Source organism: Notothenia coriiceps, unplaced genomic scaffold, assembly GCF_000735185.1.
Source record: "Notothenia coriiceps isolate Sejong01 unplaced genomic scaffold, NC01 NC01_scaffold00012607, whole genome shotgun sequence".
Taxonomy (NCBI): Eukaryota; Metazoa; Chordata; class Actinopteri; order Perciformes; family Nototheniidae; genus Notothenia; species Notothenia coriiceps.
Genome location: NW_011345308.1, coordinates 112,245 through 128,172, shown reverse-complemented (window position 1 = coordinate 128,172; position 15,928 = coordinate 112,245). Strand labels below are relative to the sequence as shown.

The 15,928-nt window shown below is 41.7% G+C and overlaps 1 protein-coding gene across 3 annotated transcripts; it reads right to left on the bottom strand.

Moving 5' to 3' along the window:
• Positions 1 to 3,238: 3,238 nt before the first annotated feature.
• On the bottom strand, positions 3,239 to 11,349 carry tbx2b (T-box transcription factor 2b). 3 transcript variants are annotated; one of them, XM_010773495.1, is made up of 7 exons: positions 10,522 to 11,349; positions 9,411 to 9,678; positions 7,794 to 7,946; positions 6,654 to 6,730; positions 6,396 to 6,562; positions 4,869 to 5,440; positions 3,239 to 4,529 (listed from the first exon to the last, which is right to left on the bottom strand). In XM_010773495.1, the coding sequence occupies exons 1-7, from the start codon at positions 10,878 to 10,880 to the stop codon at positions 4,089 to 4,091; spliced, it is 2,037 nt and encodes a 678-aa protein (XP_010771797.1). In that variant the 5' UTR covers positions 10,881 to 11,349; the 3' UTR covers positions 3,239 to 4,088. The 3 variants fall into 3 exon arrangements, with proteins under 3 accessions (XP_010771797.1, XP_010771799.1, XP_010771798.1); XM_010773497.1 differs by having other exon boundaries at positions 6,396 to 6,535; XM_010773496.1 differs by having other exon boundaries at positions 7,794 to 7,940.
• Positions 11,350 to 15,928: the final 4,579 nt, after the last annotated feature.

The following is a 15,928-nucleotide window of genomic DNA, read 5'->3' as shown; positions in this document are numbered from 1 at the left end:
TGTGTGCGTGTGCGTGCGTGTTGTGTGTGTGGTACTGGCTTGTAGAAGTGTTACAGTTAGAGGTGGTGTGTTTTCTCCCCCCTGCCTGTCCTTAAAGAACAGAGGCCTTGGATTGGCCCTCTCCAGCTCTCCTGTGGACCAATGTGATGGCTGCACCTGAGCCCTGCAGCGAATCAAAGAGAAGCCTGCGGAAATAAAAGCCTGCAGAGCTGCAGCATAACAATACACACTCTGTAGACTATTCCCAGCACCATCACACCAAGCACTGCACCGATAAGTAAGAGTGTTAAACAACTGAACTGCTGAAACAATTTCATAACATTCATCTGCTACTTAGTAATTATTGATCTATTATCTAATATATCATTCCAATAACTTGTATATAGACTCTTATTGCACTATTCCACATTCCACTTTTTTTTCTCACTTTTTTTAGAACTATTTTTCTTTTGTATTACTTTTAATATAATATACTTTAATATTGCTTTAATATTGTCTGTATTATTGTGTTGCATTGTTGGAGAAGCCTGTGACCTAAGATATTCAACGACATAATTACTCTGTAGCTATGTTAGTTTGACAATAAAGAACATTGAACCTTGAACCTTGATACAGCCTTTCATTCACAAATACAGGACAGTTTTGATATTCTGACATTTCAAACAATAATTCAAACAGTTTCAATGCTGGTTTATTTTGCAGCTCAATAGGGCTTGCAACAATTATAATGTAATGGTCAACAGGTGTAAAATATTGGCCTCCAGACATCAGTCTCAACCTTCAAATATGCAAATTGTTCACCTTTAGCTTCCATATCATCATGATCATCTCATAAGGCGGATCACAAGAGCAACTGTACAACAAATGGGATGTTAGAAAAATATAGTCACTTCACACTTGAATTAATCTTATTACAATTATAAAAATAATATATATATATATATATATGTATATTTTTAAATATCAATATATTATCTTTAGTGGGAGGAAGTATTCAAATATTTGATTTGGTAAAAAGGAGCTTAAAGTACAAACACCTCATTATAAGTTTTATTAGCAAAATGTTATAGTAAAAATATTTATTTTGCATGCACATGAAAACATGCAATAATATGTTGCTGCATGCAACGTATTATTTTATTAATGTAGCATACTAAATGTAAAATATGAATATGTTGAATAATGGTGGATACATTAAAACAATAGAAAAATGAATTTAAAACATGGATATATTGCAATGGTGTCTATTTGATCACATTCATTATTGTAGAAATGCTAAGAAAACAAATACAAATTGTATATATGAAAATAATATTTGTTCCAACAGACCCTTATCCTGCAGGATAGAAAGTGAAGGGCAAGCCTCTGTGATGTTCAGGTTCACACAGAAAAAGCAGGAAATGTGCCGTTTGTCTTCAGTGTGGAAATGAACGGTATAACTTCTTCTGTTGGTCTACAAAAGCTTAAATAACAACATAGGCATACACTGATCATTTAACAAAGTTGTGAATAATCTTGGCCTTTTTAGCCCACGCCGTCAGCAGTCATTAGTTATGATCCACGGGGCCTCCGCAGGAGCCTATTGATCACTCATTGACTGATTGATTTAGACAAATACTGTTTTCTCCCAGAGTGCGAGGTCGAGTCGCTCTCGCTGTTAATTGAAGATAACAGAGTGGCAACAATGGCCCCCGTAATAGAATGAGAGTTTTGTGATTATCGCTGCAGAAAGAAAAGAAAATGAAGAAGCAGGGGGTTAAGGGGGGAGGAGGAGGGGGGAGGCTCTCTAATTAGGAAGCGGGGCGGTGAGGAGGCTGTGGCCGGCGGGCAGGCGACAGGCGCCGGGTCCCGGACAAAAGGCTGTCTGCTGCCCTAAACTCCCCCTGCTTAACCCTTTAAACCGAGACACACACACGCACACGCACACTCACACTCACACTCACGTTGACTTTGGTACCAAACATGCAAGACCAATGCTTAAAAACGCTAGAAAAGTTAAATAAAAACAATAGCCTACTGTTCATCGTCTACAGACGCTTACTTTATGTTTATTTAAACATCGTGACATATTAAGCCCACTTAATAAGCAATGCATGCCATATAAGTGAAAACATATTTCATGTGGAGTTTGTTTTCCAGAATATATTTCCTGATAAACAGTTCAATTTGCTCTCAGGCTGCAGAGGATGTGTATGAGTGCAGCAAAGAAAGCCTTTCCTATAAATACTTACATTACTCGACTCTTTCTAAAAATACAGAGGGCCACACAATACTAAAGGAAATGCTTATTGACGGTGACTGAGGACCTGCTCTAAATAGACCTGCATGCAGGAGACAGGCCCGATTTAGCATTACTGACTACTGCTAAACAACATAGAAACAGTAAAAAATAAGAAGTCCTTTTTTCTATTGCTCAGGTAGATTATAAGATATCATTTAATATTCACATGTGTAGCTTTAATGCAAAATTTCCTCACCGATTAATTCAGCATCTGATTTTAATATTTGTATTTATGATTTATGGATCAAACCCATGGCATTGTGAATTAACAAACCACATGCATTGTTTCCTGTCAACAGGGGGCGCTCCTGTGACGTGTGTTTATGCGTGTGCACTTTACAGTGTGTAAAACCAGAGATGACTTCATTTAAAATATGCTCCATGATTATAGCTTACATCTGTTTCGCTCTAATAAGATGAATCTAACAGCAATACAAAGTCATAATATAATAAAGATAATCATACACCTGCAAAATTTCAGCACAACGATTTTTTTATTGAAATTGTGAGACAATCAAAAAAAATAAAAACCCGGACAACCAACATAAACAAAACAAGATAGGCCTACTTTCATCTTTAAATATATTTTTGAATAGATATGAATGATGCGCATAGGATGAATTGCTTTGAATGTCTCCTGGCTGGAGTGAAGTAACCTGAGGTGTTTTTGAATCCATGTGGAGCTCTCTGTCTCTGTCGGTGGATACAGACTAACATGGCACACACGTCACCCTAAAATCTGCGATGCTTCATACACAGTTTTTCAAACCAACAAGCGCTAAATAGCTTTAATTTACAGTATATGTTCAAAAATGGGGTAGAGGGGGAGGAGGAGGAAAAAAAAGAAGCAACAAGTTAAATTCGAAATATATACACGCTAATATACAGCCTTGAATAAATTAATACCAATTGCATATTCTTGGATCTTAGCTTTATTTACAGAATCTTTTATCTTTAATTACATAAATAATTCAGAAGCAATTTTCCGGGCATGAAATGATAAGCGGTTCTCTCTTTCTCCCTCTCGCAGTTCACCTTCCAAGCCTTTTGAAATGTCAGGCCTGGAAAAAAATTGTTTTGTTTTGGATGCAGCTTGAGACCTGCCTGTCGGCGGGATGAGGCGTTCAGGGCTCGGCTCGGTATTTGAAAAAAAACAAAGCCTGGATGCTCAACGCTTCAAGTTGCCTAATCCAAAACACACACTCTCCCTGTGCGTCGATCCGTGTGTGGAGACCGATGTATGGAGCCGATACTGGTCTGATATTATGGATATGATAGAGTTGGAACTTAGTGGAACTCATCGATGGCATGTTCATGAGCTGAAGGGTCAGTTATTTAAAATTAACCATAATTTAAGTGTATATTTCTACATTTTCGCATTCATCTTCAATGTTAGTTTTTTAAAAATATTTTAAAGATATCAATTTAGGAATGTTTGCCAGTATACCTGCCTCCAAGAAGGACTAATCTACAAACACTGGGATTCAGGGGGGAGTTTTTAAATGTTTGGTTTTATAGTTTTTCAACTATAATCATTACACCTTAATGACAGATGAAAGGTTATCTGGCAGGCTCTCTATCAGGTCAGCTCGGGGTTAATACTTTTATAGGATTTTAAGTTAAATTGAATAATGTGGACTAAGTTTCTGTCGATCCTCAGCTTTGTTCCATGAAATAACAGTTATCGGCCTTCAGCAACCCATATCGATCGAGCCTCATCCCAGTCTCCTTAATGTGCTGTACAGGACATTTGCACTTATAGTCCTCTAGTATTCAAGCCAAGTCTTCATCCTGAACAGAGTCTTCATCACTTGGGAGAGTCTACCCTGGGGGAGGGCTCCCGCTGGCCCTCCAGGCCGCTCACCAGTCTCTGGATGCTTTGCAGCTCATTCACTGAGTCCTTCACTGAAGTTTTAGGAGATGCGGCCCTCCCACTGGACCCTCCTTTCTTGTGGTTGCTGTGGAGCTCCGGGGCCGGGCTGGTCTCCCTGCTGCCCGGTTTGGAGGATTCAGACCCTGGGTTGAGGCAGCCCTGCAGGCTGGTGGTGGGCAAACTGGAGCTCTGAGGCAGCGACACTGGGAGCTGGTAAGGGTTGAAGCGGAGTCGGGGACGTGATGCAGTCAGGAAGGGGTTCCTGGAGAGGGAGCTGGAGGTGCTGGTGGCGGAGGCAGAGGCCGCTGCTGCAGCTGCCGCCATGTAGGTGTAGGGGTACGGGAACAGACCGCCAAACGGAGGCATGGGGATACCCTGTAATATAAAGGAAAACAACTTGGAGTTGGAGCTGTACACCTTTTTCCAGTCAAATAATCAAGTGATACATTTTCCAAACACGCACCCAAATTTTACAATTTCAAACAGAATGTTGAAAGTCTGAAGATGTGTTTCCTAATTTTGAGTGTACAATTATTTTTACAATTAGATCCACTACAAAAAAGAAAGAAAATAAAATCCTGACCTCATGCAGCATACATTATATTTAACTTCACTGTTCATCACAGACCACCAGCTAAAACAAAGCTAAGTACACTCCCAATCCAAACAGGTGCACAGGCAAGCTAAGTATTCTAACAGGTTGAACTTCCTTACCTGAGAGGCGAGCATGTGCTGGGACAGATGGAAGGGGAAGGGGTTGGGGGTTCCTCCTGAGCCCTGGATGTTTTCCAAACCACTTGCTCCGGATACAGAGGCCAATAGATGCCCCATGCCCATGGCAGAAAAGGCTCCGGGGGCCATGGCGAACTGCCCGGGGTGGAAAAACAACGGTGATCCGGCACCCAGAGGGTTAAAAAACTGCTGACTGTGCAGGCCAGACATAGCCAGGCTTTGTAAGTGGGCCGGGCTGAAGTGCGAGGGGCTCTCAGTCTGGACCATGAGAGGAGAGAAGGACTCCTTAGTGGCACTAATGCCTCCGGACTCTGAGTCCTTTGTCAACACGTCTGTGGTGTCCTTCTTGTGCCTGCTCTCCGCTTTGTCCTTCTCAAGGTTCCTTATCCTGAATAGGGAGTCGTCCTTCTTTTCTGTGCTCGGCCTGTCCCTGATGCGCTCCTCACACCTGGAGCTGTAGGGGGACACAGGTTCAGGGCCCGGGCTGTTGGAGCCAGTGCAGTGCTCGTCGTGAGGATCCAGCTCCTGCTCGCTGTCAGTGCATGTTTTATCATCTATAAGAGAAATTGAATAGGACAAAAGAGGTGTAAGCAGATTTAAATAACACTTTATCAGGCATTGCAACAAAAAAACCACAAATAACCACTATGCACACACTTGGCCCTATAAGTCTATTGGGAGCCTTACACTCTCAAAATCCACCCTTCACATTTAATTTCCAAATTAGAAAATTCACATATAGCCTATAATAGCAAGATGCTACAGCCTTTGCATCATTTTTTGCTTTATTTTTCACATGTTTAAATATTTTATATGCAAACATCCACTTACTAATGCTGTTGAAACGTCTTTTGTCATTTGAATTAGTTTGGTAGTTTAGGATGGAAAAATAATGGATAAAAAAAAAACAAATAAATCATTAAAAAAACATTAATTAAAAATAGGATATCGATTGCCAATAACCCTAATAGACGTTTTACATCCTGTTAATTCTAAAAAAGAATTTAACATTCAGTTAAAAATCAAGTTGACTTTACTGTTTGAGTTCACAGTTCTTTCATATTAGATAATAATACATAATCATTTGCTAAACAGTTTCTGTATCATACATTTATTACAAATTAAACAATTTAATAAAATGTATTAATTGGAATCTTATAAAATAAAGCGGCACAATGATTCGCAGACAGCTGTGGAATACATAACCAGTACAAAATCCACTATGACCTGTGCATATATCTACATTTTTTAAATGATCATTTGTTACGTGAATGCATCTAAATTCGCGTAAAACACATTGACCTGCGAAACATTTTTTTGTATCGACAATAAGCTAATGTATTTTCTTCACGCTGCTGATTATTTCATACAATGTAAACTCAATATTTTAACCGATTAACACCATTTGAATTATTATTTTAAAAATGGATGACAACAACAACAACACATCATAGCCATCATCAAATAGCATCGTTAAAACTGAAATAGATAAACGATAAGGTTTCTTACCTCGGCTGGGCCTGCTGAACCTCAGTGGGCTGCTGTCGGCTCCTAGCGGGGAGTGCGCAGTGTCCCGGCCAGGAGGGTCACTGGACGAGGCGTCCGAATCCGCACAGTCCCGGTCCGCCTTGCACTGGTCTTCATACATCCTGAGCGACGGCATGGTTAGCTGTTTCCTGTTCATTTATAATATAGACAATAATGAATGGTGATGTGCGATACGCATGACATATGCATGACGCACAGGTGTAAGGACGCATTTCATACCTTTTCTCTCTCCTTCCGTTCCCCGTGTCTCTGAATCCTTTGGCGAAAGGGTTGTTGTCAATCTTCAGCTGTGTTATCTGTCAAAACATGATAATATTGTTAAGCCAATTGTTCCCAATATTTGGGACAACAACGCGTTTGGATAAACACGCAGAAACCAGCGTGTTGGAAAGAAGCCACGACAGGCCTCGGATCTGCATTATTAATAAAAGCGTATGGGGTGTTATTCTCATAGGCCCCTAGAGAGAAAATCTGCCACGAAATATTCCTCTATGGGGCCACACAAGCCTCCAGAAAAAAAGACAGAGGGAACACAACAGATGACTATCATATCAATAATTAATAATGTGGTTTGGATCACTGCTTTTTCACGGTATGTCCTGATGTGGAAGAGGCTGGTGTGGCTCCACGGAGCCGGCACACGACTGGGTGGCTCCTGTAGGAGCTTCGAGGCCCTGTGGCCCTTGGACAAGAGCTTCAGGCGTTTGCCATTTGGACAGAGAGAGTGTCTTACAGCATCTGTCCACTGTGGCTGCGGGATGACCAGTCCTTTAAAGGCCCTCTAATCGATGGTGACTCTTTGCCATAAACTTTTACAAGGCACCCTACCCCTCTGGACACAAGCTCCAATTAGCCTCACGGAGGAGGATAAAGTATCAGCCTCGGGGCCAATAATGATAAGCAAATACAGGCCTTTACAAAATCTCAATTTAAATATGCTGGGTTTTTTTAAAGGTCAAACATTTGTTATTATTAAATCAAAACATAGATTTTGACAAGACAAAAAAAAAAATAGGAAAACATGTCTGCCATCTTTGCTCCTTAATCACAAAACACACTCCACATGGAAAAGCCTGATGTATTTACTTGTGGTCAGGGTAATAATCCATTTAGTCAATTCATAGCAGATAGCATTGAACATTTGAATTCATGGTGAGAAAAATCCGATACACCCACGAGTCTAAGCAAAAAAAAACAGTGGGACATGGGAGTCCTCTGCAGGGAAATTAGGCGACCTACAAAATCAGATTAAGTCTTCGGGAGTTGGAGGTGGGGGGAGGGGACGCATGTCGGACATTTATTATGCAAAGTATAGCAGCCATATTAGAGGCAGTCGGTTGAGTGTGAACAGGGACTCACCTTGTCGTTCTGATACGCTGTCACTGCCACGAACTCCGTCTCCGGGAACACGTAGGTCCTGAAGGTGCTGTAGGGGAGTTTCAGGATGTCGTTGGCCCGCACTATGTGGAACCGCGGCTGGTACTTGTGCATGGAGTTCAAGATGGTCTGGACCAACACACACAAAAACACACAGCTGCGGAGTGAATATTTTGCGTCCATATGACACTATCGACAGAATATGTTGACGCGGATCCATCCATTGTTATTGATGTCATTAATAATAATAATAATAATTATGGGTTTCATTTATAAAGCACTTCATATTTGACTTAAAATCCCGAAGTGCTACAAGCAGTGAGCATGGAACAATATAATTACTGTGTGAGCAGACTTGTCTGTAATTAGTGCGGGGTAAAGGGAAAATCCTCAGCAGGCCACACATGCTGTCATGTAGTGTTCAGAATTACAGCTAAAATAATTTTATCCGGTTTAAAGAAAGAAAAACAGGAGCACCATGAATTTTACCATAAAATAGCTTATTTTAGAAATGTCCCCCAAACTAAACCTCACAAATCGGTGAATAATTGCTATGAAAATGGACTATAAATACATTGGTAATTCAAGATAAAATGAGTTTATTCATTATGGCTACACCTAAAACAAGACATTAGCAGCCTAAGGACTAGGCTATTTGCATATCTACTTGTGCAAATAATACCAGTAGCTACATTAATAGAAATCCTACCAACCGATTGCAAATAATTTAGACATGTAAATGTTACATTTGTTTCCAGGGGGAAGCTCAGTCTGCCTGCCAGAATAAACCGATTATTTTTAGGGGGTTGTTGCATATATAATAACCCATATTAAAAACCCTATAATACATATATTCTGGTTAAATAGCAATAATTAGTAAACTATGGGGTAATGTTTGGAATGCAAAATAACACCAATAGGCCTACCATACTATTGGCTACTATACCATACTATACTATACTATAGCATACTATACTACTATACTAGCCCACTATGCTATACTATACTATGTGAGGTTGATGATATGCCAAGCAAGCTTGCAACACTCAGTTCAGATACAAATAATAATACAGAATAAAAGGGCAAGGTGACAAATATAACCGAGGTTTACTCCAGTCCCTGAGCTGCTGCACACAGCCGGCTTTGGGTTTAAATATTCGGACGCAGAGGAGAAAACTCAGGCTGGTCCTATTCTGGACCAAAACATAAACTGTGCAGCGACCGGTGGAAGTCAAGTGGCGAAAAAATGTCAACAAGATAAATGTAGGCCTTCTTATCTTTAAATGCATGTTAGATTAAAGCACTATACATTCTAATCTGTGTATCAACATCGTTACTTTTTATTTACCACCATTTAAAATCTCCCTGCAATATTGTTTTGATTTTGCACATGGATTTCATTTATTTACCTCTGGCTGTTTCTTCTTTTGCTATTATTATCATTATTATTATTTGTTTTGCTGCTGCAGCGACTCACTTTCCCAATTTGTTTCATAAGTTTTATTTGGTTTTTAAAAACACCTAAACACTCCTGCCTGTTCTAACATGTAGACTCAAAAGGTCTGTTCTCAAGCGAGATTAAAAACTCCAGATACTTACAAATCCGTGCTTGTCTGAAATGTTGTTGGTCAGCTTGAGTTTATGGAAAGCAACAGGCTTGGCCATCCACTGCTCGCCGGTGGCCGGGCTGTCCGGGTGGATGTACATCCTCTTGGGCATCTCCGGATCGGCCTTGCCGGCCACCATCCAGCGGGAGTTGTGGAACTTGTAGCGGCAGTCGTCCGCCGCCACGATGTCCATCAGCAAGATGTATTTGGCTTTTTTATCGAGTCCGTTCATTCGCACTTTGAACGGAGGGAACATCCTCCTGCATAGAGAAACACGCATGGAGTTAACACACCGTGATTCAGCCAAAACACAACACCAAATGATCTTGAACAAATTGTACAAAAAGACGCACTGAAGGCGACGCGGATGAAGTAAAACTAGAGGGAATCTTGTTATTGTCAGATAATATTCTCACGCAGTTAGGCTACAGTGGTGTGTGTTATTGTGTGTCTGTCTGTCCGTCTGTCCGTCTGTGTGTGTGTGTGTGTGTGTGTGTGTGTGTGTGTGTGTGTGTGTGTGTGTGTTTTTTTTGTTCATGCCCTACACTACAAATCTGAGCAGTAGCCTATATTTATGACCACAGCACTTCACGTCTCTGCTTTTTGAAGTGACAGCCTGTTTATGAAATCCAGAAGCTCTGCTGCCTCGACAACATGCAGCTCGGGAGAGAAAAAACGAACTAAAGCCCAGTTATGATTTCCCCCCAAAATGTCCTAAATTAGTAGCTACCTGGAAAAATATCATAAATATTGAAAACAATAAATTGACATTTTATTCATTCACTTACTTTAAAGATAGTTTTACAAATGTTATGGGACAGTAACTCCATTTAAACCCTAAATATTGAGTGTGATCTGCGAGGGTAATATAGCACATTCTTGCCGTAGACTATTCTCTGGACTTTCTGCCTATTTTTAATATGAATCTCGAAACATGTTAATAAATAAAAACTGAATAGCCAAGGCCTTACACACGCCATTTAACAACGTAACTAAATGGGTTTAAGTTGCTCTAACATGTTCAGTGCTGGTTCATTCTCAGCATATCCCATATACAGATGAACTGATTTTTTTATTTAAAATAATGTCAGAGAGATTCTTACCTCCCGGACTTGGTAATAACCATCTCTGTCCCGACTTTATGAAACTGGTCCCAAAGATCCTTGGCTTCCAGTGTAACTTTGGGGTCGTCGTCCACCTCCTCCTCGGGCTCCAGGCTCTTCATGCTACGGAGATGAGCGGCCTGGTGGTGGCTGAGGGCCGGGTGGAGCGCAGCTTCCGCCGCCCCGGAGAGGCCGTGGTCCGTCATGGGCTTGGTGAGAATCCCAGGAGGGAGGCTGAGCGCCGGGAAGAACGAAGGCTGCGCTGCCGCTAGAAAAGCGGACATGGGGAAGTCGGTCGGCCGGTGAGCGTGGAAAGGGTGATAAGCCATTGCAGTCCCCGTGAAAACTGGATCTCTCATCGGTGCATCCACAAAAACCGAAGTGAAATAATGGATAGTTTATGGGTATTTCCTCGCAACGGAGCGAGCGTATCGGTCCGCGACTCGCGAAAATTTCTGTAAAGCGGTACAAAACTGCACAGTTAAACAAACAGTGCGTTATCAGGCTGAAGAAAACAGCGAAGAGTTCCTGTGGATGTGATTTTCCTTTGGTTCCTCCGCCAAGTCCTTCAGTAAAAGCGGCGCGGTGAAGCCAAAGCCCGGCTGCGCTGTGTGACTCTCAGAGAAGTAAGCTGTTTCTCTGCTTTAGTCATCCCACACTGACTGGAGAGATGTGGCCCCGTTCACTGCAGATCTGTGACTATCTCACATGTCCTTCCTGCCTCCATCCCCAACACTAATGAACCAAGCCCCTTTGATTGCTGATTTTACGCTTTGTGGACCAATTGTGGGCCCCTATAGGCGTGGTTCTGACAGCTCCGGTCAGACTCTAGAAAAGGAGGGGGGACAAGAAGGTGTCGGAAGCATTAGCAGTAAGAAAACATGTCAACAGAATACAAATATTAACCAATGACAGGAGAGATCGGGAAATCCCACCCCCATTTCCAAGCCAAACACCGGGTCAGTCTTCAGTTGTTGGCCGGTCGAGGCATCACCTCTCTCGGCTTGCGTTTTTACAATGTCGCCTCCGGAGAAAGCAGTTCACAGAGTCACTGTTTTAATGCTCACCTTAACACAGAGGAACAGCAGTTCTCCACTGTCTTTTAGAACAACTCACTACAGTAAATCCACGACGATTCCGGAGAGATTTATCTCATTCTCGGTCGTTCTCCAAACATTACAGCCATAATTATTCCATGTTATCGGCTGTTTTTTCACGCTCAGGCTGGAATCACTAGCCCAGGCTATACATGTTAGCTGCTTGCACTGACTTCAGCTTCATTCAGGCCCGGCTTCCCCAGGCGAGAGCCGTTTATCTGTGCGTGTTTCCTGATCGAGCTGACGGGAAGGCAGCCGCAGCGCAATAAAGAGACGAGCCTGGAAAAGACAAACCCAGATGCTGCGTGGAGGAAAAGAGGAAACCAGATGAATGATGATGAGTGAATGTTGACAGAAAAATCAAAGAGAAGGAAAAAAGCGGTGAGTGCTCACTTCGATACAAACTCTTCCTCGTTCCAAATAAAGTTTAATAAGTTCAGAATTCAAGTTCTTTATTTATTTATTTATTTATAAATAAATTTATTTATTTATCCTCGTATTATTATTCTTCCTGATTGCGGGATTTGTATTGTCGCAGTGATGAGATGATTTAGTGCGCACAGGGCAGGCGGTGGTAGCGTGTAATCTTCGACAGGTTGTATTTTGTCAAAACCAAGGACAGTGAGTGCGGGACTCCGGGAGCCACGGCCCCCACCCCCCCCGCCGCGCCTCCCTGCCCTCCACTCTGCTGAGCGCCTTTAAACACCCAGCTCCTGATTAACTTGGACTCAGTTTGTTAAAGGGCCGCTCGGCGCCAGTCGGCCGATGCGCCGTAATAAGAACAATCTCTTTTCTCTTTATATTTACCCTCAAGTCGTGCATGTGCGCCCCTGCGGCTCCACTCTCCTGCCTCGCTCATGACTCCATGTCAGATGTGATGTGTGCTTTCTTTTCTTTTTCTTTTTTGGATAAACAGCTGCTATGTCCGGGCAGTGTTGAGAGCCAGGCGTCACTTCGACAAAAACTGCAACAAAAAGTGATAATCCCCCGAATGAGACTGTCAGAGACAACTGCGCATTTCCTATTAACCCCTGCAATTTAGCGCCTCTGCGGCTTCCGCTGACAGGCATGCACATACAAATGTGTTGAATAATATTTGAAATCCCTTATAATGAAAACTCAGACCACACGTCGTTCATTAGTCCTACCTGTCGCTACATTAAACAGTAACAATACAATTAACAGACAACAGTTTTTTTTTGTAATTATAGAATATCCTTATACGCAACTCTAGAAAGCATCAGCCACTGTGTGTCAGATACATCATGCTGTGTGTTTTAGGGGAATGCAGTGGGTGCACATCTCCGCTATGTTGCACACTTGTTGCTCGGCTTCCATCACATGCAGACACACAGAAGGCCAAACAGGAGCAGCCACTACCTGCATGAGCAGAAACAGTTTGTATAAGACCAGGAAACAAATTACATCAAACACCAAGTTTCACAAAGTGGACGCATGTGAACAAAAAAGTGTATTTTCACTCCAGCCAGGTGTTGGAAATAAATGCCAGCGAGCAACAACTTCACATGTAAAGTCATCAGGCATGTCCTTCACATGACTCAGTTTCTGCAAAGCTACATTGCGGTGTGTATCTGCAGTAATTGGGCCGGACAGCTGACTTGTTTGGAATGCTGCACCTTCAGGTTTATGAAATGACAGAGAGGTAGGAGTGCCGTGGGAGCGGCGGCAGTTTGTCAGGGGTTTGAAGCTGCATGCACGGACTGGGGAAAGAAAATATTAGCAACATATGGAGGTGGATAACGGTTTTCTGCCGGAATACTCAACTGGATAATTGTATCAACAATGCTTGTGCAAATTAGTCACCATTTATTTGTTCTGTGCCGTCAACGGTACAGAAATCTCCATTACGCGCAATTTAAAAGTCATTAAGTGGAGGAAGCTCCAGGCTGCTGGTACATCTACATAGAAGGGGCACAGGGCCGGTGGATTAACATATTCTCTGTGTTGAGGATAAATGAAAGCAGACAGTAAATCTGCTCCTCAGACTTGTTCTTTGGGAAGCTGTGTGTCCTGTCAGCTGGGGGTGAGGTACAGATCTTGTACTTGAGTAAAAGTAGAGCAAGAATACTCTTTTATAAGTCCTGCAAAATGTAACTCAAGTAAAAGGACAGTATTAGCATCAACATATACTTAAAGTACCAAAAGTAAAAGTGCTCATTATGCAGATTGTCTATATATATAAAATATATTTTATGATTATAATTATTGATCATTAAAGTGTTATCAAAGCTGGTAAAATGCAGCTAGTTTGAATGACTTTGTAGCTTGTGCATTTACTCCAGGTGGAACTAAAGTGTAATGTCCATGTTAATTGCATTTAATATTATTAATGAAAATCTGCAAAGTAACTAAAGGCATTACATAAATGTAGTGGAGTAAAAGTACACTATTTACCAGTAGCCTGAGTGAATGTATACACCTATAGTTACTTTACACCACTGGATTAGGATCACTTTGAACGGAGAATACATTGCAAAAGTAATACTAGCTTAAATGATGTATTGATTTACTTTTGTAATTGTTGTATACCCGGAAATAGTCAAAACAAGCAGGTTTGGAAGAGAGTTGTCAGTCACCTTTTCTCTGGAGTTGTGAATTAAATGCTGGCATGACGCGTTTCATACAGTAGGAAGTTGACTAAGGGTTTTCTATGTACTTGATCCGTCCGCTTAATACAATACACTCCAGCTGCAGATGTGAACATGTGCTAAAAAGCGTCTTCCGTACCGGTGATTCGGCCCACATGTCAGCGATCCCCGGCCAAACACTGCTCTAATTACAACATAACGGGACAGTTTTGCGCCATATTGGCCCATAATCGAGTATTGTTATTTTCTTCCTCTCCTCGACATTGTTCCTTTCTTCCTTTTTATCTCTCCATCTTCTCCTCCGATCTCCCTGCATCATCTCTCCGGCTATATTTAGCGGCTAGACTGAGGCCTTGGCGCCAGACCGTTTAAGACCTGTCAAAGTCCCTCATATTTCCCCTTGTCACATGGAAACCCGGCGACCAGCGGCCCTCTCCTCCTCCCTCTCTCCCTCCCTCCCTCCTTTTCTTCTCCTTCTCCTTCTCCTCCCTCATCCCCATCGTACATCTACCAGCAGCCCTCCTCCTCCTCTTCCTCCCCTTCATCTCCTCCATTTCCTCCAGTACACTCTGCTAAATGAAACATATCAGTTCTCACTTGTAGGAAAAGCGGTATGTTCCCCACACACACACACACGCACGCACGCACGCACGCACGCACACACACACACACACACACACACACACACACACACACACACACACACACACACACACACAGGTTTAGTCCTTTACAAAAAACACATAGCTTTGATTTATGCTCGTCTCTTTACATTACAATCATTTCTACATGTTTGATTTCAGTTATTTTAAATGTGGTCTAATAATGCCGTAGGTTATTGTACTAAGGAGACTCCCTATCACTTCCCTATCAGTATGTCCAATCAAAGGTCTATGAGTTCATGACGCACTGCAGAAATGCGCGCACCCACGTGGTGTGTTTATCCAGTTATAAACACATCACTGGGTGTGACGCAAGCTTCCCAATATATCACAATGACATTACCTCCTGTCATTACTGTCTTAATATTCCGTAATAAAACAACATCTCTGTAGTCGGTGGCTGGTTGAAGGTGAGGCCCCACAGTGCCGACAGGGCCCCTGCACAAACAGAATGACTTTGTATTTTATTTCAACTTTAGAGATATAAAAGTAGGGCTATTTTTTTTGCGTTTGTGTATGTGGACCAACGGGATCAACATGTAAAAAAAGACGGGGGCATTTCATCCCATGGAAACATCTTAACATATCATAAAGATATTTTATAAATGATGTGGGTCCCCGAAACTGAGAAACTGTCGCTGAGAAGAACCTTTAATCCTTCCAAAACAAAACAAAAAATCCACCAACAAGTTAAACATCTTTTTCATACTTGCTGATCTTTTAAAAACAGATAGTTTGATTTTTTTTTTATCCAAGCACCTCTCGGTAAATTCATTTATACATCTATTTTTTTTACCGATTCGCGGAAATGCTTTTATTCTGAATATAGTTTATTTAATTTAATCAAACTAATCCGTAACAAATCAAATTATTAGATTGCATTTCTCTGTAACAGTATGTATATCCATGTAAGTTTGATGTAACACTTTGAAGTATAGACAGCTTGTAACGGTGCCAAGCACATAAAGAATAATTTCACTTCCTGTTTGTTTTCCGTTCAGAAGAAACTTATTCTTAACCAGGAAACGTTTGAACATCG